Source organism: Ambystoma mexicanum, chromosome 10 (assembly GCF_040938575.1).
Source record: "Ambystoma mexicanum isolate Mex_15411 chromosome 10, UKY_AmexF1_1, whole genome shotgun sequence".
NCBI lineage: Eukaryota > Metazoa > Chordata > Amphibia > Caudata > Ambystomatidae > Ambystoma > Ambystoma mexicanum.
In genome coordinates this window covers 1,271,046,931-1,271,071,266 of record NC_090932.1, presented here as the reverse complement: position 1 = coordinate 1,271,071,266, position 24,336 = coordinate 1,271,046,931, and the positions used below count along the sequence as shown (strand labels likewise).

Below are 24,336 nucleotides of genomic sequence, written 5' to 3'. Positions count from 1 at the left end.
ACAACAACTTAGCTGAGGTCCCCGGGGAACCCTCCCACGAGAGTCACGGCGAAGAAAGTAATGAGCGGTAGACGGACGTCTCGGCATGGGCCCCCTCGACCCTTGCCTGGAGCACTAGAACGAGGAGGTACACTACCACCACTGAAGCAACACTACGACAAGAGAAAGCGAAATGACTACTGGGCTTGCGCGGCCTCCTCCACATGTGCACAAACCACAAACCCACTAAAGACAAGTGCAGGCCTGTTGCCAACATGCACCAACTTGCGCCAGAAACCCGGATAGGGAAAGGCAGCGCAAGAGTGCCCGAGCACTGCATCCTTATGGCAGAGGCTGGGTGCACCAGTTATAGTTACTGTTTTCATGTTACGGTTGAGACTGCCCTACTTCTGATGACCATTAGCCAAATTGAAGCGGACCCAGGACCAGACCTCGGAGCTTACCAACCTGAGCAAGCAGAGCGAGATGTGACGCCAGACAATGCATTGCCGAATCACAGATACTACGTGGAGTCCACCACGGCTAAAAGCAATTTCACACAATGGCCGCACGACCCAAGATAATCACATGGAATGTTAGGGGGATGGGATCCTACCCACGAAGAAACCGTATACATTCGTACCTGAAGAGGAAGAAAGTATCAATCGCCCTCCTGCAGGAAACACACCTCTCAACGGACACTACGGACAAACTGGTAGATTACTGGGGGGGGCAGGGTGGCGGTGCATCCTACTCGAAGTACGCACGCGGTGTATACACATGGGTGAACCCAGGTACACCATTTCACCTGATGGGTGTGGAAGCGGATAAAGAAGGTAGATATGTGATCATATGGGGCATGCTGGAGAACTCTCGGCTGTGCATAGTGGACTCATACTTCCCCCAACACGGTATCCCTTCTCATCTCAAGAAGCTATGTGCCATAATCACATACCACAGGGAGGACATCATTTTATGGGGGGGAGATTTCAACTGCGTGTTGAATGAAGAAATGGACAGATCCACCGCGCCACGTATCCTCAACACCTCCGCCCCTTGGGCACTTTGCATCGCGATCGAGGACTTGCACTTAGTCGACGTCTGGAGAGATTTACACCCCACCGATAGGTCCTACTCATTTTACTCGGCCCCCCACGACCTGCATACCAGGATAGATCTTTTTTTCATCGACAGTGGGCTAACCTCGCAAGTCGAATCTGCGTGCTACCTGGGCAGGTCAATATCGGATCACTCCCCGCTGCTAATACAGCTCTGCCTTAGGAGCCCTAGACCACCTATCCCGATGTGGCGCATGCTGATAGACACTTTAACGGACCCCGCATTCAAGGATGCCCTGGGTGAAAAGCTGGAAGAATACATAAATATCAACAAGGGATCAGTTGAGAAATGGAGCACACTATGGGATGCAATGAAGGTGGTAACTAGGGGCGAGATAATAGCTGAAGCAGGAGGGATTAGGAGACAACTGAGAAAGGAGCTGGAGTCAAAGGAGGAGGAGATCAGACACCTAGAGAACAATCTCCACCCTACCAATGAGAAAGAAACCAGACTGAAGGAGATCAGAGAAGAGTGCAGAATCGCATGGGAGAGGCTGTCCAAATTCGACTTCTCTGCGTGAACCCTTAAGGCACACAAGGAGGCAGATAAACCAGGCAGCATACTTGCCTGGCTATGCAGGAGGGAGCACCCGAGGCAGGCCCCCAAAGAGATCAAGGATAAAGACGGTATAACTCACAGGTCACAGCAAGCAATAAACAATGTCTTTTCAGACTTTTATGCCGAACTATATGCCCACAGAGACCAAATCCCTGAATCAGACATCAGAGATACCCTGGCCGAGGTTGAACTGCCTAAACTGAGCCAGGAACAACGAAATATGCTGGGAGAGGCCATCACTATTGAGGACATTTCAGAGGCGATCAGATCCCTTTCCACGAGCAAGACCCCTGGGACAGATGGCCTAACTCCAGAATTTTACAAGGCCTGTGAGGAGGTTCTTGCTCCCATGCTGCACGGAGTATACGTGGAGGCATATGAGACCAGGACGCTACCGAGTAGTATGAGAGAGACCCTCATAGTACCAATACTCAAACCAGCCAAACCAGCCGACGAGTGTGACTCATATCGCCCTCTAGCGATGTTAAACTATGATAGCAAAATATTGACAACGATATTAGCTAAGAGGCTCTCTAGGGTGATAGGATCCCTGATACACGAGGACCAGAATGGTTTTGTCCCAGGACGCAACACAACGGCCAACCTGAGAAGGCTCCAACACATAATGGCTCAAACAGCTGAGTACAATGACGACCTGGCAGTACCTTCGCTAGATGCCATAAAGGCTTTCGATTCAATATTTTGGGAATGGCTGTATGAGACCCTAAGGGAGTTTGGACTTGGTGAGCATTTCATCCGATGGGTTAGAGTGCTCTACAACAACCCAGTGGCAAGAGTGAAGACAGGAGGCATGGTGTCGAGGGCTTGGGCTATCCAAAGGGGAACCAGACAAGGGTGCCCACTGTCACCAATGCTATATATCCTTGGCCTGGAACCAGTGGCAATCTATTTCAGGAGGCAGCTCTTTGACGCTGGCATCAACATTAATGGGGTAGATAACATCATTTCCTTGTACGCTGACGATGTCCTTTTATATCTGCGAGACCCCCAACTGAATGCACCAACCGCACTAGACATCCTTGATAATTTTGCGAAATATTCAGGGATAAAATTCAGCAGACAGAAATCTTGCTCCTTCCCCCTGGCTGGGCTTAAAGGGAAGGGTACAGAGGAACTCCCCGAGATCGGGATTCAATGGCAGCCGGAAGCCTTCCGCTATCTTGGTCTCACCATTATGCACACCCCAGCCTCCACTCATGAGTGTAACACAGAGGCAGCAATGCGCGGAGTGCGCAGGTCTATCAAATTCTGGTCGAAGTTACCGCTCTCAGTGATGGGCAGAGCTGCAATCTCCAAAATGATTATACTACCGAGATTCCTCTATTACTTTACCAACATAACATACTACATACCCCCGTCCTTCTTCAGGAAACTGGAATCCCTAATCAGAGACTTCCTTTGGGGCCGGGCCAGACACAAACTTACATTGAACACCCTTACGCTCCCATATGCCGAGGGTGGCATTCAACTGCCTGAGTTCCAGAGGTACTATTTAGCAGCACAACTATCGCATGTCGCTAAGTGGCTACTGGATGAACCCACTGCTGAGACAGGCCTCCTCCGACAGCTAATCACACCTATGCATCCTAAAGAGGTAATATGGAGCACTCAAATAGGGCCCCCTGACCCACCCATGATAGTAAAGCTGGGGAGACAAATCTGGAACAAAGTCAGATCATTGCTTGGACTGCAACACTTATATGCACCGGATAGCCCCATGCTTGCAGACGTATGCAAAATCCCCACTGACTTACCAACGATGAGGAGCTGGGAGAACTGTGGCCTCTATACATGGGGAGACATGTTCGACGAGGGGCTGTTCAAAGACTTTGATTCATTACAATTGAAGGATGGGCTTGCCACAGGACAATTTCTATGGTACCAAAGGGTGAAGCACGTAGCCAAGATAAATTGGAACACTTGGCCTGAGGAGCCAGAAACGCACCCTCTTGTGCAGGAAATGTACAACCTTGGCGACGGCTGGAAACCGACATCGAGGCTCTATACACGAATAAACGACAGGCCTAACCCGAGAAGTGCGCGCCTGAAAGAGAAGTGGGAGACTGATCTGGGGACTGAAATCACAGATGGTGAATGGGCAAGAGCCCTGCTGTATCCGAAGGAGTTGTCACAGAACGCCAGGTTTAGGCTGCTTCAGCTGAATGTCCTTTATAGGACTTACATGACCCCGCACAGGATAGCCGCTTTTAATGATAAAGTCTCCCCGACTTGCCCATGGTGCCCCTCCGAACATGATGACATGATCCATATGTTTTGGGCCTGCCCCAAATCACAGAAACTCTGGCACACTGCTGAGCAGACCTTCAGGAAAGCGGGAATGGAAATATACGAATGGCCACCCAAAGAGTGCCTGTTGGGCACTCACCCGAGACTGAGCAAAGTCAGGCACTTAGTGAAACTCATGGACATGGCATGTATACTAGTGAAGCGAACGATCGCTATGGCCTGGAAAGTCGCCAGCTGGCCCCAGGTTTGAACCATGGATCAGGGAACTGGAGAGATGGTCCGCCGCCGAAACAAGAGCCTGGGAGGAAGGGAACAACCGGGCGGAGAAGAAGTGAGCACCACACTGGAGTCTTGGAGGGCCCTTATGAGAAATATGATCTTCTCCACAAGTTACAAACCCCCTTGAATTGACTCTTCTGGCACAGACTGTAAGCTTGATGCACTGACCAGGACAGCGGGCCTGGGCACTCCCTCGAGCCACCTCCCATGTGAAGGCAATGAAGAGCGAAGGTGTTGGGCTCTGGGCTTGAAGTAGGAAGAATGAAGAACTGCAAGGCAGAAGGAAGAGGACAGTCAAAGTAGTTACCACTGTTTTTCTGTTTCTGTTTGTTGTTTTTTCTCTTTCTTTTTTCTCTCTTTGTTTTCGTGTGTTTTTTCTGTTGTTCATTGCAGTTTACTTGGCAAATAAGACATGCTACAGCTGATATGACGCGCATCTTTTGCGCAACTGTTTCTGGTATACCTATAAATGCCAATAAAAACATTTAAAAATAAATTAAACAATCCCTCCACCCGATAGGTTTTATTATTTGCCACATAGAATGACATCATAATTGATGCATATTGAGGTCTAAAGCCTTTGTGTAATTGAAATATGATTGAGAGTGTGTGGACTACGATTTGATGTTTGCCAGGTTTCCCTACTTTATTGAACTGATAATAAAGTAGTATTTTGCCATATTCTTTGAGTCTGTGCAGTTATTTAGTTCCAAGAGCATTTATTATGGTTATCCCATTCTGCGCATAAGAACGCTCAAAGGACTACTGCACCATGCATGCAATCGGTCTAGTCCGTGGTGGAGGTGGCCTTTGGTGCCAGTGGAGGTGGGCAGGTGGCTGCTGAGGTGGCAGCAGCATTGTAAACATTTTAAGGCCAGTGGCGGCTGCTGAATATTTTAAGTAGAGTGACATTAATATTTCCCTTAATTTTGTTCAAACCACAGAGGGTAGTTAAGGAGTCCTAAGTAATTTAGATGGTTCACGGGCTTCCTAGAAAATGTTATTTTAAATAATTGGTTTAAATGGTGCCTTTTACAGCACAATTTCTGAGGAAAACAGGTTAAAAGCCATACAATGTACACTCAGTTATGTAGGGTATCACATGGAAAAACCCAGACTACCAAAAGTACACAGAACCATTTACAACATTTTCATGAGGATTTTGTACAAAGAGCATGCTAGCATTACCATTGTAAAACACTTTCATAATCCCCAACATACTCTATGCCATCATTGCCACCGTGGAATATGTTTATGATGCTGTGCCTACAGTATTTGCCAGCATTCCCTCTCGATTCCATGATGTTGCTTCCACAATATAGGCCAGCATTGTCACGGTTAAACACTTACATAATGATACCGTCACAATATATGCCAGCATTTTCATTGTAAATTACTTTTATGATGTTGAACCTACAATATTTGCCAACATTGTCACTATAAATATATTTCATGATGCACTCATAGTATATGGCAACCATTCCACTGTAAACAACTTCCATAATGCTGTGTCCAATATATGTGCCTGCATTCCCACTGTAAATAACTTTGATGATGCCATGCCCTCAATGTACTCCAGCAGCAACACTGTAAAATTCCTTTTAGAATTCTGCACCCATAATGCATACCAGCATTCACACCAGTGCTGGATTAAACCCGGTGGAGGCCGCTAGGCAGTCGAAATGTCAGGCCCCCTTGCAAATTATCTCCTAATACGTTTATAATGTTCTGCACTGCTTTATTTTGATCCGTTGTCGCGGACCCTTAAAAGGTGTAGGACCCATAGGCTGGTGCCTACTTGGCCTAATGGATAATCCAACACTGATTGCCACTGTACATTACTTCAATTATGTCTTGCCCACAATATAACTACTTTTACCAATGGTTGCACACTGCAAAGCTTTAACTCTTGAATAAAATACTTCTTTAAGCAGATCTCTTATTGTATGGGTGCTAGTACTATTGAACATGCACAAGGTTCAACGTATACAACCAATGGGAAGTCTGCCAGAGTCGTCTGGTGAACTAGTACCGCACTCTTCTATGGAATAAACCCATTAAAGGTTTAAACATAATAGCAAAATGCAATTATCTCTATTCAGTAATCTTGTATTACTGCCATACACAAAACATAACAATTACTTAATGTGTTTCTCACCGATTATGGTTGCTTCTGTAAGCCATGTGCTGATATTTAGGTAATTGATAAGAAAAAAAAGAGCTACATTCGTTTTGATTCGTCATTCATTCTTAATTCCAATGAAGCTGTTTGCAAAAAATTGAATAAGTCTATTTCGATTGATATATTAACTAATTGAATGCAAATATCTTTTTAAATTGTCCATGTAGGACTCTCATGCTGAAGTTCGGCCTAGCCCAGCCTAGACAACACGTGTTTAGACCATTAAGGTATTTTTCATGGCTGCATGGAAGAATTAATAAGTGATGAAGTTGAGAACGATATACATTGTCCACCATTCATATTGATAATCATTCACTATCAGATGATCAGTGGTTCCGGTCAAATAGCACAGTGAGCAGAGCGCTAGCTTTCACCTCTGTGCTGAGCCTGGCAATGCAGTTAAAACCGACAGGGCCCAACTCAGCCTTTCATCCTTCTGAGGCCCATAAATAAGCATCACACACGGTGGATAATAATAAGTAGCGCTCAGATGCCTGAGGGTTCCTAGCGCTATATAAATAAAAATTATTATGATTCCATTGTGATGAAATAGGTGCAACACACAAAGGTAATAAATCCCAAGTGAAAAAACAAAGAAATGACAAAGGGAGAAAAGACGGAAAAAACACACAAGAATCTGTTAGATGCAAACATTGATAACCTCCATGTTCATTCCATGTTGGCACTAATGTATAAGAAGTATACCCTCGACTAGCCAAAGAGTTGGAGTATCTCACATTGGCATGCTGCTCCTTGAGCTTAAGTTATTCATATCAAGTATCTCAGGTCTATATTCTGTTATCTGATAAGATGAAAACAGAATGATGTGTTGATCTCGCTACATATGTATTGTAATTAATGAAGTTAGGCTGATTGCCTTTAAGCCATATAAGCTGAAATTTAAATTGCTTAACACGTGTTGTGTGTATAATATTGTGTAGGCACTGGTCTGTTAAGGTTTCATGTTCTTGCAGTGTTTGGCAACACTCATTTCCATGCGACACCAAAAACACATTATACATATCTTTATAATTAATTCCAACTTGAGGCCTCCATGTGTGAGGCCGGATCTCATGCTGAAAACAAACCTATATCATTTCCAATTGGATACCTGTTTTATCCCGCCTGTTAATGTATTCCATTTTTTGCAAACAGGTTCATTGGAATCAAGAATGAGTGATGAACCAAACGCATTTAGTTAATCTTTCTTCATCAATGATCTAAAGAGCAGCACATGACTTAGAGAAACAACCACAATTTGTGTACTCGCGTGTGTCTATGGGCGCAGCAAAAGCTTCTGGCACTCAAGCAGCAGCTCTCAGCACTTGATATTGCCCATACCTTAAGTGTTTCTCACCCATGTACACTTAATAGAAATGATCAAATGAATCTGATGGGATTTCAGTTCAGGTTACACTACTGTGTGTAGATAAACATTTAAAATGAGGTATTTCGCAAATTTCAGAGGAATCTTCTAAAGAAAAAGAGCATTTTAATCGTAATTTCAATTATTATTTCTATAACGCATTTTAGCATTAGTATAGTCTCAAAGTGCTCGTAGGGGGAAGGTTCTCAGTGGACCGAAGTGCACAATGTTGGAGATCACGCAGTAGGATTATAATGTGTGAGCACATTTCTCCACGATAAGGCTTAGCGGGCTGGCCAAGCTCCGGTAGAAACAACCCACAAATATCAGGCAGGTGGATGGGTGCTGAGAGAGGTCAGGAGATGACACTAGTACCGAAGACTCGCTATGTGTCCAGCATGCCCGACTTTGTCATAGGTCTTCGCTGCATACTGATGTCAGGGTGTTAAGGCATAGTCTGGTAGTGTCCAGCTAGACCCAATTTTGGTCCTAGGTCGTATCTGTATTCTACTGTGAGTAGATGGACAGCCGAGCCTGTGGCAGAACGTCCACCAAGAGCAACCAATGGAGCTTATATTTGATGTCGCTGTGTCATCCCAAAGTCTATGGAAAAAAGCTACCCTCATAGACTCATCTAGGCATCATGGCGGGGGGGGGGGCTATCCTCAAGTCTTCTTAGTGCTAGAAATTTTTTTTGTCTTAAATGATCCACGGAGCCATGTAAATGGTGAACGTTGTGCTATGTAAACACTGCCTAAAATAACATGGCAGCGTTCCTGTTCCCTTTGTTGTCTTTGCAGTGAGGAACGGGCAGTTCGAATCCGCTGCCATGTACCTTTTGTGTAATAAAGCGTTGGATAGAGGATACATGTTGCAATGCATCCACCACTAGTTCGAGCCTATTGGGATACAATGGCAAAATATCTCTCGAGTATCCTATATCTCTCTCCAAATGGGAACAGACCGTCCAGTTTTCTGATATCTTTACATTCTGCAACGATTTAGCATAATGTCGAACTGGGATTTGACTCTTGCAACAAATGCATGCCTACACACAAATGTGAATATTCTAGCTATGTGCGCATTTATTTGGACATTTGCTAAGCCCCTCATATCAACTGTCAGTCTCCTCATGGGGTTGGGTGGGGGTGGGGGGTGCCATAGCGACAAGGTGTTCGACATGATACTGCCTCCCTCTGATAAAAGGACAACTTGAAGAGCGGACCGGGCTTGAGGGTTTCAAGAGTCAGGAGTGGCGCAGTCATGTGTCAGACTGTGGCAAATGATGAGGACATCTCTATGAGCCCCCCCGCACCCCACCAATTCATAGCGTGTGCAATAGTAACATTAACGCCCTTGCAGTGAGGCTGCAATCTCTCAACCCATACTAGAGATGGGACTGGTATTAGGCTTCTGAGCGTGCACTTATTTCATGCAGCGTCGATTGTAAAGCCTTGCGGTGGGAAGGGACATGTTGTCTAGCCATGCCTGAAATGTCAGGGATGCAGCTTGTTTTAGGCTTCTGAGCAGCAGAAAGTGTTCACGTTGAGTTTGCAATCTACTATGTAAGGGGGATGCCAGACTGTAGCCTGAGTGAAAGAGGGTGGAATGAACCACAATTCTCGTAAAAGCGGTGAGGGCTTTTTCCAAAGGCCAGAACTGTGAATGTGGAGTTACCTGCTACCTGCCCTCATTTTGGAAGACGTCAGATGTCTGCATAGCTCTCAGATTTGAAATACCTTTGCAAGTAATACATGAGTGTGATTTTACACAGGATCTGAAGTTGTGTCCATTCCCTATTTGGAGGCCATCACATGGATTTCTGTACTGGCTTGATTGTGGTTGAAGCACTTCTGGCCAATTCTAGTTTGAGTGACCTGTTCTCTTTGGAGAGTTAGTATTGGCTTGCTCAGACATCCTCTCTACGAGCCGTTGCAGTCGGAGGAGCATGACGTTACCACTCTGAGGACTTTGGGAAGATGCAGATGTGGGCGGACCCTGCAGAGCAGGTGTCAGTGATTAAACCAATTCCTGACTACAGCATTTGCTGGCAGTGTGAATGAGAAGTTATTGTCAACCAGTGCTCCAACTTGGCTTGCTTTGATGGCGGGCTTTGCGCAAGGTTGTGCATCCTCACGGTGAAAGACCTAGATCCGGTTTTCTGACAAATGGGAATAATAAACATGCACATCTAACGGCAGATAATTCCCCAGGAACATTGTCCAGTCTATGGTGGATCTGGGCGATTGTGGCAAATGTTTGGAAGCCCCTGTTGTGGGTTTATACAATGTGGAAGAGCATGTCTGTGTTAAATGCAATTGTGGAAAGAGGTGATACTTAAGGTACTCTGCAGCTGATTTGTGTCTGTTTTGGATGGTAGGAGGCTCTGCTTGAATGTATTTATCAATGTATAATGTAAACCAGAATATGACACTTTGAAAATGATTTGAGGTCAAGAAGCACTGCATGGTCGGAAATGTAGGAGGTAGTTGTGAGGCTGGTTAGTATTAAAGTGCAGGATTTTTATTTATCACTAGCCAATATACTTCTTCACCTACATTGAGCAGCTTTGCTTGAGGCTCTCAATAAGGTCTGACTCCTAACTGGAAATCGATCCGAACGATTATTTAGTAAGAGGTGGGGATACATGCGAAGAAAACCTGAGCTAGCTCTGTAGTTTCTCCAGGTGTCTGGGTTTACAGTTGGTCTGGAGAAGCCATATAATGATACTGTACTACAAGGCCTGAATGAGAGTGAGGTCTTTATGGGGATCGCACTCAGAGGCAAGTCTTGCGTGTATGATTGCTGCATTCTTTAAGGTTTCCAAAGTCCTTCTCATGTCTGCTTCCTGGACTGCAGTCAATTTGCACAGATGTTACTGGCAAAGTGGCAGGTTGGAGACAGAAAATGTTAGTGGGCAGTGCTGTAGCAACATTGTTTCCCCATGGGAAGTTGATTTTTCTCAGAAGAAAGTAAGCTGGATTTTACAGTGTTATGAAGAGGGTGATGGAGTGTCCTATAAGTTTGGCTCCACCAGTGCCTAATACATTCTGAAAAAGGTATTTGATAGAGTGTTCAGCCTCTACAACGTGGATCTGGGAGTGGAGCTTTTGTGATCTATAGCATGCATATTTCTAGGCTCTCGGCTGTTTTGTCACTCAGTTCACTCCTCAGGTGATTGCATTTTGATCAAAGTCGTCCAAGATGCCTGCTCTGTATTTCAATAGGCAGAGGTCCTATGTGAACCGCTGCTTTTCCAACCTGTGATGGGAGACGTATTTGTGGTGTTTAGGGCCGCCGTGATGCCTCGATCAATTTAATCGTTTCGTTCACGATGTGGGCTTTTTTCAATGAGGCTTGATAGTAGGTGTTCGAATGGGTTTCTAAACTCTGGCCTGGGGGACAGATGTTTAGGAGGCCACCCATGTTAGCTGAATAGGGGACACTTCTACGTAGATAGCCAGACCAATCCACGGTAGCCTGGAGAGCAGTCAAGGATACATTTCAGGAGGCGTGAAGGTGATCAGGGGTCTCCAATGAGAACACACAGTGAAACACCAAGAATTACAATTAGACAGTACTATACAAAAATATACCATTATAAGCCAAATAACATCACAATGAATAACGAAATGCTCTAGTAAAATACCACACCAATAACATACTATGTAATATATATACAACCACTGCACTCAGTGCAAGAAGGTTAATAACTCTGCCAATATCTGCAAAGAAAGGAAGAAGGTGAGTAACTTTTATAGCACCAATGGACTTCAGATATGACAATCCTAACTTTAGAAGTTCACCCCTAGGATGAGGGGAGCCTTGTGCTCAATGTTCAGTGCACGCGTAATGCGTGCGGTCATGCATAAAGTTCCCAAGTACTTTTTAAGGAGCAGGAAAAATTATTCTGAAGCGGTGAAACAGGTTCCAAGAGTCAGGTGAAGATATGGTACAATGAACAAAGCTGTTCCCAACTTTTGGAAAGCTCTAGGTAGCAAGTACCACCCAAGCCAACAGGAAAGTCAAAATTTAGCCCTCAATGAAGGAATATATTTGGATGAACAAAGGGCCACGGCTAAGTGACTTCACTGTTCACCACCCTTAGTTCAGTTTTGGTTCAGACTTGGGAGGTCCAGAGGTGGTCACCAGAGGTACGATATCCCACTCTCAGTTCGGTTCCAGATGCACAGGCGCTGCAGGTGTAGCTACAGGTCAGGTATGGCACAGGAGCTGCTACTCTTGATTTCGATAAGAAAAGAAGAAAAATACTGATGCAGCAGGTCTCAGGGCACTGGAAAGAATGCAGGAAAATTGCATTCAGAGACACTCACTGTAGCACAGTTACGCAAGGGGACCCAGAAATGTGCCAGAAGGTCGCTTTGTTGGACAAGCTAGGATTCCCCAAAGTCGCAGGTCAAAACTCGAAATAGTGACGCTCCTGCATCGTAACCTAGGTTCGAGATGGACAACCCACTGGATGGCCCAGGGACACTTCCAAACAGACTCACTTGCAGGATTACCAGGAGGCATCGAGAGTAATTAGTCCCACTACTCCAAGCGTTGGAAGCACCTTCTCAGGTCTTCTGAGATCAGGTGCAAAGCAGGTCTACAATGGGACAGCAGCAGGATTTGGGTGCCAGGCCTCCTCAAGTGCATCTCAGGGTCGTCCTTTGTATTTGTATTTGTATTTATTTTATTTATAAAGTGCTGTCAGGCCCAGGGGCACACAGGCGCATAAGTTAGATCTGGTTACAGTTACAATTGAAAGCAGTCAAAAGGGTTACGTTACAATACAGTTACAGGTAGGTACAAACTTAGTAATGCAAATGGGTACATACATAGACTAGTATAAATACATTACTTACAAGAATGTGCCAATGACGGTCAATCATGCTGGGAGCAGGCGGTTAGGCTGTCATAGAGTCCATGTTGTGAAGCCAACACTTCGTGTTGTGTTTAAATAGGTTAAAAGATGGTTCTGCTCGCAGAAGCGCAGGGATTGTGTTCCATAATTTAGAGGCTTGTACAGGGAAGCTAGCACCACTCGAGTTATGAAGTTTGAATCTCAGTATGGACATGGTGTTAGCTTGTGCTGCTCTAAGTGGTCTTGAAGAAGTGTGAAGTGTAAGTTGGTTGGTGAGGTAGGCTGGTGCAAGGTTGGCCCTGGCTTTGTGTGTAAGGGCCAACGTTTTAAGGGAAATTCTGTGCTTGACTGGGAGCCAGCGTATTTTGCGTCTGGTCTCGGAGATGTGCATCTTTTTAGGGATGTTGAGGGCGGCCCTAATGGCATTGTTTTGAATTACTTGCAGTTTGTTGATATTTTTGTGGCTAGTACCTAAGTAAAGGGCATTACAATAGTCTATCTTGGATAGGACTAATGCTCTAGCAAGAGTAATGCAGTTGGGTGAGGGGATGAACGGCCTACATGCAGTGATCAATTTACAGGTGTAAGCGGCTGAAGATGCTACTGCATTAGTTTGTTTGGTGAAGGATAAGGTGGCATCGATGTACACACCAAGGGTTTTGGTGTTATTTGACACGGGTATGAGATTGCCATCTATGGTGAAGGATTTAAATGCGGGATTGAGATTTTTGAGTTTGGCGTGAGTGCCAAGGATGATCAACTCGGTTTTCTCGTCATTGAGGCAGAATCCATGATGTGCCATCCATGCTTGAATTACTGAGTAGATTTCATTAAGGGTTTTGCTGTCTGTTTTATAATTACCCGAGATAGGAATGAGTATCTGGGTGTCGTCCGCGTAATTGGTATACGTGACACCCAGATAGTCAAGGATATCAAAGAGGGGCTTTGTGAATACATTATAGAGTGTCGGGGACACGCAAGAGCCTTGCGGGACTCCACAGGGTACTGGTGAGGGTTCAGCAGAATCAGTGAGAGAGAAGACCCTCATGGTTCTGTTCGCCAGGAAGGAACTGATCCAAGCCGTGGCTGCGTCAGAAAAGTGTGCTGCAGTTTTCAAGTGGTGACAGAGTGTTTGATGGTTGACCAAGTCAAAAGCTGCTGACAGGTCAAGCAGTAAGAGGAGTGCAAGTTTGCCATTGTCTTTCAGTATTTGGATCTGGGTAGTGAGATCTATTAATGCAGTTTCCGTGCTGTGTCTCGGTCGGAAACCTGATTGCCTAAGTCCTAGGAGATTGTTTGATTCTAAGTAGGACTGTATTTGTAAATAGGCTGCTCTGTCCAGTATTTTTAATAGGAAAGGTACAGTTGTAATCGGCCTATAATTAGACGGGTTGACTGGATCAAGAGTAGGGTTTTTAAGGAGTGGGATGACCCACGCATCTTTTAGGTTATCAGGTACTACTCCAGTTTTGAAGGAGGCATTGATGAGGTTGGTTATGAATGGTGCCAGATCGTGCGCAGCAGCTTTGATGATTGGGGCAGGGCAGGCATCGCCTTGGCAATTTGAAGGTTTAAGTTTACTGATGATGTTTTCTACTTCCCAGATTGAGAGGGGTGAGAAGCTGAAAGGTTTACAGGTGGACTTGAAAGTAGGCGATTTGTTAGGTAGTTGTTTGTAGTCCGGGTCAGCTAGAAGTAGGGATTTTTTTGCATTGATTTTAGATTGTAGGCGAGCTATTTTGTCTAATAGAGCTTTCTGTATATTACTACACCATAGTGCATCTGTAACACATTTGTCTATGGGGGCGGTAGGGGATTCTATTTCTTTCAGAATCTTAAAAAGTTCCTTTGTGTTGGATTCCGCTTGTGTTATCCTTTTGTTATATGTGTCTTTTTTAGCAAGAAAGATGGCTTCTTTGTAACTAGAGGATGCTATGGTTAGCTCAGTCTTATTGGATGCTGTGGGGTGTTTTTTCCAATGTGTCTCTGCGGTTCTCTTAGTTTTGCGTAATTCTCTTAACTGTGGCGTGAACCAGGTGTTAAGGTGACGCTGTGGTTTGGATTTCCGCAATTTTAGGGGGGCAATGGTGTTCAGTGCTTTGAATATAGCCTGGTTGTAGATATCCACTAAGACTGTGGGATCAGCATCTGAGTCGATATTGTTCAGGATGGGGAGTAATAAGGTCAGAGTTTGTTAGGTGTAATATCTTTCTTATTTCTCGTGCTGGTGGCTGGGGCGATGATAGGCGCCAGGTGAGGTGTGTTGGTTTTGATAGAGAAAGTTATTGTGTGATGATCCGACCAAATGCATGGGTCATTGGATAGGAGGTCAATAGAGCAGTTGAGGTGAGTGAGCCAGTCCAGTGTTCTGCCTTTGATATGGGTGGGCTCGTGAATAATAAGCGTGTGACCCAAGTCAGATAAGGTGTTGGCTAGGTCATGGGCGTTAGTGTTCTTAGGGTCATTAAAACCAAGGTTAAAGTTCCTAAGATGGTTTGTGAGTTGGGTTTGGTATCTGTGGTTATGAGTGATGTAATGTCCTCTATAAATGAGGAGATTGCTGCAAAGGACACCTGGCTCCTTCTTCAGATCTAGTGAATGAATCCAGGGCCCCTCCTCTAATCCACAGTTAGGTGAGTGTTCCCATCCAGCCCTCTAATGGTAAGATCTGCTAAATGAATTCACACCAGCAGTGGTCCAATCAGGGACCACTGGGGTCCTCATGCTTCCATCACCAGAAACCCTGGCATCAGTATGGTGGATTGGGATCAGACATTCCCAGCCCACTTCCTGGGTGCCTACACACGTGACCTGCATAGGCCCGCAAAACAGGCAGCTTTTGCAGGCAAATTCATGCCCAAAAAAGGAAATCCCAGTGCTGGATGGGCAGTGGGAAGTCAAAGGGCCAAAATGGCCAAAGGAACAAACAATAGACCTTGTGGAATGGCCATGTTAAACACAGTCTGCAGCCACACGCGGTAAATGTGGTAAGTCTCGATAAAAAGGTATACCAATTTAAAAAAGCTACTGCTGCCACCAGTTTGTCCTGAAGCACATTGTAAAATCACCAAAAATTCCTTAGAGGGTGCCATAAAACACAAAGGCCCCATTGCGCTGTAATGGAAGGTACTTTGCACAATTATAAAAGGTTATTGAAAACTGGCAACAAAGTGGAAAGACTAAGAGAAGAAAAGTTTCTCAGTACTGACACCCTAAAGGACGTATCAGCTTCCCCATAACAATGAGCAAAAGCCAAGGGGAGTGACGCTGAAGGCTGCACTCCACTGTAAAAGGTCAGGTCAGGATACAAAAACAAATGCAAAAGGTTTGAGGGTCCATGTACTAGTGAGGAATAGTTGCTTCTAGAGAACTCTTTCCTAATAGTAGGCAGTCTGCATCCATCACTAGTAGTGGCAGGCTGAATGTGTTGGGTGGATTTTATTACTTATAGTTCTTGTAAGGGAGTGATGATGTTATTTCACTTGTTTGGGACATATCTCTAGTTTTTCCTCGACAAAGTGGATTATCACAGTGTGATCTGACTAGGAGAGTGGCTGGTACCATTAAGCTGACTTACAAAAGCTCAGATATATATCCACATGATGACCTATCTGTAAGATATCCTTCAAAACAGCTGCAGAACTGTAAATATTCAGAAAAACATACTCCATCTGTTAAATCAGTTTTCGGCCTGCAGTGCAGTATCTCAGATGGGACATTGGGTTTTCTCCATAGAGAGCAAAAGCTATGAGGATTTAGTATCAAGAAATGATACTGACTATTACGCCAACTCCTAAATCAATTAACTCACCATTTAGATTTTATAAAATAAACTTTCTAAAACATCTATACCTCTTAGTTCCTTTCGTACATACCCTGCAATGATCCACTGCCCATATATTCATTCCGCATTGAGTTGGAGAGTTGATTGAGTTAAATCCCGTACTCCCAGTCTTCCTGCCTGATCCTCCTGCCTGACAAATGACTTTTGTTGTCGCATTTCTGTCTGTTCTTCATGTGCGCTCTGAGACCTATGGGCACGTGGCATGTAATACATATTAAAATAAATAAATAGAGGACACATACTATGGCTTCTCATGAGGAGCTTTCATCTCCTGATGGAACAAATACATCCTCATATCAGTTATTTTCCGTCCCCCGATCTTGCACAGTGTACTTTGTCCAACTTGAAACAGACAAAGACACCACTCCATACAAACGCCATACAAGTTCTAGCAAGTGGGTCCAAGAAGCGCCCAGTGAGAAATGTTCTTAATGCAGCCTGTTTCACTTCTCCATCTCATCTTTATGTAGCAGGGACTGTTATTTAAGAGCAAAGAGACAAGTCCGCGGGTGCAGGGAAGAAGCAAAGTTCACTAAACATGTTTACCAAAACGCCTTTGAGGTCGGCGGCCAAAACCTCAGATGAAATGCCCACCACCTCGGTGCCGTCGGTCCCAGAGGACTCTCAGAAGAAGCTGGAATATATTCGGGAGGGCTTCACCACATTACATACTAAACTTGATGACATGAATGGCACCATCTCCTCCATAAAAGCCCATATCGAGAGAATGTACGGGCGAGTAGCCGAAATAGAAACTAGGGTGGGGGCCACTGAGGACGACCTGGGCTCTCTCCGCGCTGCGGTCTCCACACTCACCAATCGAGTGATGGCAGTTGAGAAGAAAAATGACAATCTCGAATCCCGCTCGAGACGAAACAACCTGTGCATTGTCGGAGTGCCTGAAGATAACATCACAGAGCCCATGGAGGATTACGTGGAGCGCATCCTCATGACGCTTCTGGATATGCGGAAACTCTCTCCGCATTTTGCGGTCGAACAAGCTCACCGATCCCTAACCGCGTATGCCCAGACCGGGGTCCCCCCACATCCCATTATTGCCAGAATCTTAAACTTCCGGGACCGGGATGCACACTTACGAGCGGCCAGGATCAAGGGAGAACTCCTTCTCGGGGCGGCCAGGGTCCACCTCTACCCGGACTTCTCTGTATCGGTACAGCAGGACCGCAAAACCTTTGTAGCTGTGAAAAAGAGACTCTATGACTTAGGAGTCAAATACTCCATGTTGTTCCCTGCAAAATGAAGGATCAAACATTCCAACAAAACATTCTTCTTCACGATTCCGGAGGAGGCCTCAAGTTTCATCGATGAACATTTCCCTGGCTGACCTCTCCTTCTCACCATAGTGAAAGTTTATTCCGATGTGATGTTTACCACTTTCGCCTGAACCAGCAGTGGGCTGCACACGGCCTTACTACTGTTGGTGGTTGTCCTTTCCTAGTAACTTTAGTTGCCAGTTTGTCCCATCTTGTTAAGTTGATTCTCTACTTGTACGATCCTCTCGGATCGCGCTATTTCAATGTGTTTAGCGAATAACTAATACCCTAATGCCTCCCCATCCCTAACTGTTGGCACGGAAATGATCCACATGTCCCCAGATGTGTTACCAGGGGCCGGACAATGTTTGCAAATTTACTGTGTCATTCTAAACCCTCATGGGAATGTGTTAGCAGGTTGGCATAGCCCCTCTTATTCTACCCTAAAACCCTCTCATCGCGTTCTCTACACTGAACACGCTTGCAAACCCTGCTGCATTTGAAATCTCCTCACGCTCCCTCCAGTCCATTGCACCATTGCCAGGCCAACTGACAGGCCCCCACGCGCTGATGCCGAGAAGTTTGCTGTTGTTCCATATAAGTGTCCGCCGTTGGCAAGGCCTCATATGACTCTTACACTTCAACTGAAATGTTTGGTTACTAGTTTTGCTCTTGTTGCTCCATTGATCCTCTGCAATGTGGCCTTATCTGCAGTACAGACTCACTATATTTAGAACAGTTCGATACTCAGATGAAGTCCCAGCCTGGAAGCTATCCTACAGCCGCCTCCAGACCCCCGGTGATTGGTCACTGGGACCCTGGGCTCTCCTGAGCCACTCAGGGCCTATAATGTGCTCTTGTATTGGTGCTCTAGGGTCCATGGTTAATGTCCTTGTTTCCAGCTCCCCTTTTTTTCCTGGGCTGGGGCCCCCTATGAGCCCTCGTTTCTACACTGTACACTCTGATTAAACGTTGCTGTATTGTACAATCTCCCCATGCTCTCCCCAATCCGGCGCGCCATCGCCAGGCTAACTAAAAGCCCCCCAGGCGCACATGCCGAGTGATTTGTTGTTGTTATGGGTTTGTTTGGGTCTCGTCCCTCTAATTGGGGGAAGGATGTGGGCGACGGATGGGAGGGACGTTATGGTTAAAGAAGTCTTGACAACCACCGGTGGTGCCGCATGTGCTACAGCAGTACATCACTTATATATTGACGGGGATTCGCTTACACCCAGATCAACCGACCCCTTTCTGTCTAGTAACCTGTGTGCGGAAGTCCAATCAACACCACTACATAAATGGTAAAGAATGACCTGACGTTTATGAGCTGGAACGTCCGAGGCTTGGGCAATTACAAAAAGATGCGGCAGATACAACTACATGCTGAACACCATGGCGTCACAATTCTATGCCTACAAGAAACCCACGCTCGCTCCGAACAATGTGAACAATTCGCTAAACAGTGGGGTCCCCAGAGGTATTACACTAACTATTCCACACAAAGCCGCGGCACACTCACTTTAATTCACAGAAGCTTGAAATTCGTATGTAACCATTCGAGTATAGACCCCCTGGGTAGATATGTATTGACCGTCAGCACACTGCAAGACCAGGAGGTAGCCATCCTGAATATCTACGGCCCGAATGTTGACGATCCCGACTTCTACCTACACCTAGCCTCGGTCCTAGAAAGCTTCCCCCTAATTCCGATTATATGGGGGGTGATTTTAATACAATATTAGATGTCACCCTAGACAGGTCGGGCTCGCGACCTCGCCAACTCTCCAAAGCGGTTTATACCATTCTCACAACGCTCCCTCGACTGCAACTAGTAGATGCCTGGCGGCTAATGTACCCCGATTCCCGTACGTACTCATTTTACTCCTCAGTCCATGATTCTCACTCTAGAATAAACCGATGGCTCATAGCCGACATGCTAGTCAGGTCCCTGTCTCACCAGGCTATCCTTCCCAGAACATTATCAGACCATTCACCGCTACTTATCTCGCTGAAATGGGGCCCGGACGCCGAAAGGGCGAGACAATGGAGGATGAGTCCCCATGCACTTCTTGATCAGGTTTTTGCTACCGAACTTGATTCCTTCGTTGAAGAGTTCTTCGAGGTTAATACAGACTCTGTAACAACACAAGCCATACTGTGGGAACCCTTTAAAGCATTTGTGAGGGGAATCGCCATTTCCAAGGGATGTAGCATTTTAAAGAGAATCCAAGCAGATATCGCCGTTAGTGAATCATTCCTAGCCAACCTCGAGACCTAATATGCTCAAGACCACTCCCCAACCACTCTTTCAGCTCTGGGCTCGGAACTGGAGAAGTTCCGTAGTCTTGCGGAACGAGAGATCAAATTCCTGGACTCCCCCCATTCGGTAAGGAAATATGGGGAGGGAGAGTGCCCCGGCTGTATGATATCAAGGTTGCTCTGTCGTGAGTTCAGAGCCCCCAATATTCCAGCTATAGTGAGGTCTGACGGCTCACTGGCCACTTCCCCACAGGACATCAACTCTGAATTTCTATCGTTTTATACCTCCCTCTACTCAGAAGTTGATGCCCCCCCTATACCAGAGATCGTCTCCTATTTAGATTGCCTTCCTCTCTCAGTCCTGTCCGAGGAAGCTGGCATCTGCCTGGAACGGCCCATTACTACCGAAGAGCTCACCGAAACCATCGAGTCGTTAATGTCGGGTCAAGCCCCCGGCCCGGATGGTCTCCCCATGGAATTTTCAAGACATTACTGGTCCCGCACTTGCTGGCCCTATGGGGGGAGTCATGCGAAAGGAGTATACTTCCTCCTTCCCTTCGTGAGGCATTGATAACAGTCCTCCTCAAACCTGGCAAGCCCCCTGCCCAATGTGTCTCATACCAACCCCTCTCATTGATTAACTGTGATGTTAAAATATACGCTAAACTTCTGGCCAACTGCTTAGCCCCATTCATGCCCCACATTATCCACCCTGACCAGGCAGGATTTGTCCCAGGAAGGTCCACATCCCTAAATTTAAGAAGGCTCTTTAATGTGATTAGCAGGGTCAACCCGACCACACAGGTGGTAGCGGCCACTCTAGACATGCAGATGGCATTTCACTCGGTCTCGTGGAAATACCTCTGGCGAGTTCTCGAGAAATGTAAATTTGGCCCCAACTTCTGAACCTGGGTTAAGCTACTTTACACCGCTAGAGTTTGGCTAGAGTTTGCACCGAGGACAGGTGCTCCATTCCCTTTCAGATATCCAGAGGGACACGACAGGGGTTCCCTTTCTCCCCGCTAATCTTCGCCATTGCCATTGAACCCTTCGCCGACATGATTCGCCAGTCACACTCCCATAGGGGATTACGCATGGCGGGCCAATCCAATATAGTTTCCCTCTATGCTGATGATGCTCTCCTGTACATCTGCTCCCCGGAAACCAACCTTGCCCCTATCCTCATGGATGTCACCCGATTTGGAGACATCTCTGGGTTGAAAGTTAACTGTTCTAAATCTATATTATTCCCACTTACAGATACTACGCGAACCCCCTTGCACTTAGGAGGGTTCACCTGGTCTCAATCTAGCATCACTTACCTGGGGGTGGTAGCTTCCCGGCACACGTCACAGCTGTGCGAGGACAATTACCAGAACTACCTGAAGAACCTGGCCATAAAAACTTCCAGCTGGACTAGACTCCCTATTTCACTAGCAGGCAAGATTGGGATACTTAAAATGGTAGTATTACCTCAACTTTTTATCGTTTCACCAATCTGCCCATATGGCCAGGAGACGCATTCTTCAAATCACTACGGCACATCAGTAACACCTTCCTCTGGCACTCAGGTGCAGTCCACCTCAAACTCTCTACGCTGACCACCCCCAAGGAATTAGGCGGGTTTAACGCCCCAGATTTCACTAGATACTGGGTGGTAGCTCAATCCCAATTTGCCTCTCACTGGTTCAATACCACCGACCCCCCCCCCCACATGTTCGGTTGGAGAAACTGACAGTCTCTGACCGGGTGATTGGCTCCCTCATCCTTAAACCCATACCTCCCGACCCTGACTGCGCAGACCCCGTAGGTAGCACATCCTTAGCATTATCCAAACTATGGGCTATGGTTGATACACCACACCCATTTCATGGGGACCTGCCGCTATGGAACTTCTTCCCTGATGTCCCACCCATCCCACAATCTATTGTGTCCCGCTGGGTTGAAGCTGGCTTCCTGACGCTCTGCGATATATACGAGCAGGGCAACTTCGTTGAGTGGTCTGAACTCCCTCCTTACCTCAAGCGTCGGCCCACAGCGTGGCTACAATACTCCTCGCTTTGGAGGAACCTCAAATTCAGATACCCTGATTTCCCCACGCTACCGCCTGATGAACCCATAGTTGCGGAACTCTGTTCCTATTCCTCCTTCAAAGGGAAGGTGTTGAGACTCTACTCCTTATTGCAGGCTAGAGCAGCCCCCACCTTTACTAAGTTGAAACGCAGCTGGGAGGAGGATCTTGAAGTTGAGATCACTGATGAGAGGTGGTCCCGAATGTGTGCTCGCACCCACGATGTGTCTTACAACTCGAAATTTAAGTTAATGCAATTTAAGGTACTGCACAGGTATCATCATACACCTAAGAGACTACATCGTATGTTCAGTGACTCTCCTCCCAACTGCCCCAGGTGCAGAACGGATCAAGCAACTTACATCCATATGCTCTGGCACTGCCCTCACCTGACCCAATTCTGGGCTGACATCTGTTTCACGTTGTCAGACATATTGGAGTACACTATTGCCCCCACCCCACTGCTTTGTCTCTTCCATGACTTTCCCCAGTTGGGGCCTGACTCGAAGAAACTTGCGGGTCTGTGCATGTTGCTAGCGGTCCGCTGCATATTGTTATGTTGGCTCCGGCCCAAGGCACCCACATACACACAATGGCTTAGAACAATTACATGGGCACATGACATGGAAGAGGCCTGGTGCGCAACGCAGCACCCACATGCAAGGCCAAGAGACATCTGGCGAAGGTTGCGCAACTACATGTCCGCCATGGCTTCTTCTTCAAACCCTGCTCATTCTTCTCTTGGTTGTTCTTCATAATGTGACCACTCTGTGACCTGTGTCTCCTTTGAATCAAATATTAATGCTCTGTCTGTTCTCTGATCCCCCCGTTCCCCCATAGATAATTCAAGGTATACTGGTGAAGATGTATGTCACTTGTTATCGCTGCTGGTGCCGTGTGGTCCCCTCTGTTTTTCTGTGTGTTGTCAAGGCAAATAAAAAAAAGTTTAAAAAAAAGAGCAAAGAGACAAGTCAATGTTCAAAGAGCACTGTGAAGAATCATTGATATACGGTTAACCGTCAGAGACCTGCAGTAAACCAGCCTGCTCCCTGATGCCAAGGTGGTAGAAAGGTACTGATGGAAAGCGTAGTTAGCAGTGACAGTATGAGCAAAGTGTGGAGCAACCAGGAGTCCCAATTATTGTGCTAACTTTCAATTCACGTTGGTGGTCTTAGCCTGAACACTGTGTCTTCCTGTCTCCCCCTTCTGTTGTCTTTAGGTATGACCGGCATCTTGATGTGCGCGGCCGGGCTGCCAGTCTGCCTGACCAGAGCCCCGAAGCCCATCCTGCACCCGCCTCCGGTTAACAAGAGTGACATCAAGCCCGTGCCGGGCATCAACGGGGTCTGCAGGAAGACCAAGAAGAAGCACCTGAAGAAGAGTAAGGAGTCGGCAGTGCATGCGTCCCGTGCCCTTGCGCCACGTCCCGCCTTCTTCCCTGCGTGCACCAATCCCTCAAAATCACGTATCTCATGTTTTCCTTTCTTCTGCCTAAACTCCCTCAAGCTCTCTGCAAAATAACCCTCCCCTCCGGGCTTTTCAGTGCCGCTCTCACCCCATGTACACTTCTCCCTGTTACTCAGTACTCACAAAAGATCCAGGCCCATGCAGGGACCAGAAGGGATGTTGTGGGTCACCTAGAACCATCTTCACAAAGAGTACTTTTTCTCATATGAAAATGAATGGCCCGACCCACGCCCAGCTGCCCTGAATAGTATCCATTGGTAGCACAGTGGTCAACGCTCCCCTTCTCTGTACTGGCAAGGACATTGATTTTGTAGAAGCCAGACATGTCCACGCTTCCTCCAGAAGACTGAGGCCTGGATTTTTCTGTACTGGGGTAAATATTTCGCATAGTATTTACATTGGCGTCGTGCACCTGGGCAAACTCTGTCCTCTGGGCCAGGTATCTGGTCACCCTGCCACCCTCCTGCACTGCCTCTGGCCACCCCTTGCACTGGGGTCTGTATCTGTACCCATACAGTCTCCCCTTTTTTCTTCCGGTACTTATCAGACCTACCCTGTCTGCTGCCTTAAACCCAGTACTTGCCACTTGCTGGCTCCACTACCACTGTTTGTTGCTTTTATTATTTATTTATTTATTATTTATCTGTTTCTCCTTTGCTCCGCACTTTCCACCTCTCGCCCCTTCCATGCACTTTTCCCCTCCCCCTCTCCCATGCACTTGCGTGTTCTCAATGTCACTGGGCCTAGTAAGATAGTTGTTTTGTTCTCCCCTGTTCCCCTCCCTTGCCTTGTTGCGCTATGAA

General features: G+C 46.4%; 1 protein-coding gene across 2 annotated transcripts in view; it reads left to right on the top strand.

The window, feature by feature from the left end:
• Window positions 1-24,336, top strand: part of DTX1 (deltex E3 ubiquitin ligase 1) — a 593,706-nt gene that overhangs the window by 498,337 nt on the left and 71,033 nt on the right. For both annotated transcript variants that reach the window (XM_069619247.1, XM_069619248.1), the window contains one exon: window positions 23,286-23,447. In XM_069619247.1, the coding sequence (XP_069475348.1) occupies window positions 23,286-23,447 (162 nt within the window). The remainder of the gene's footprint in view (window positions 1-23,285; window positions 23,448-24,336) is intronic.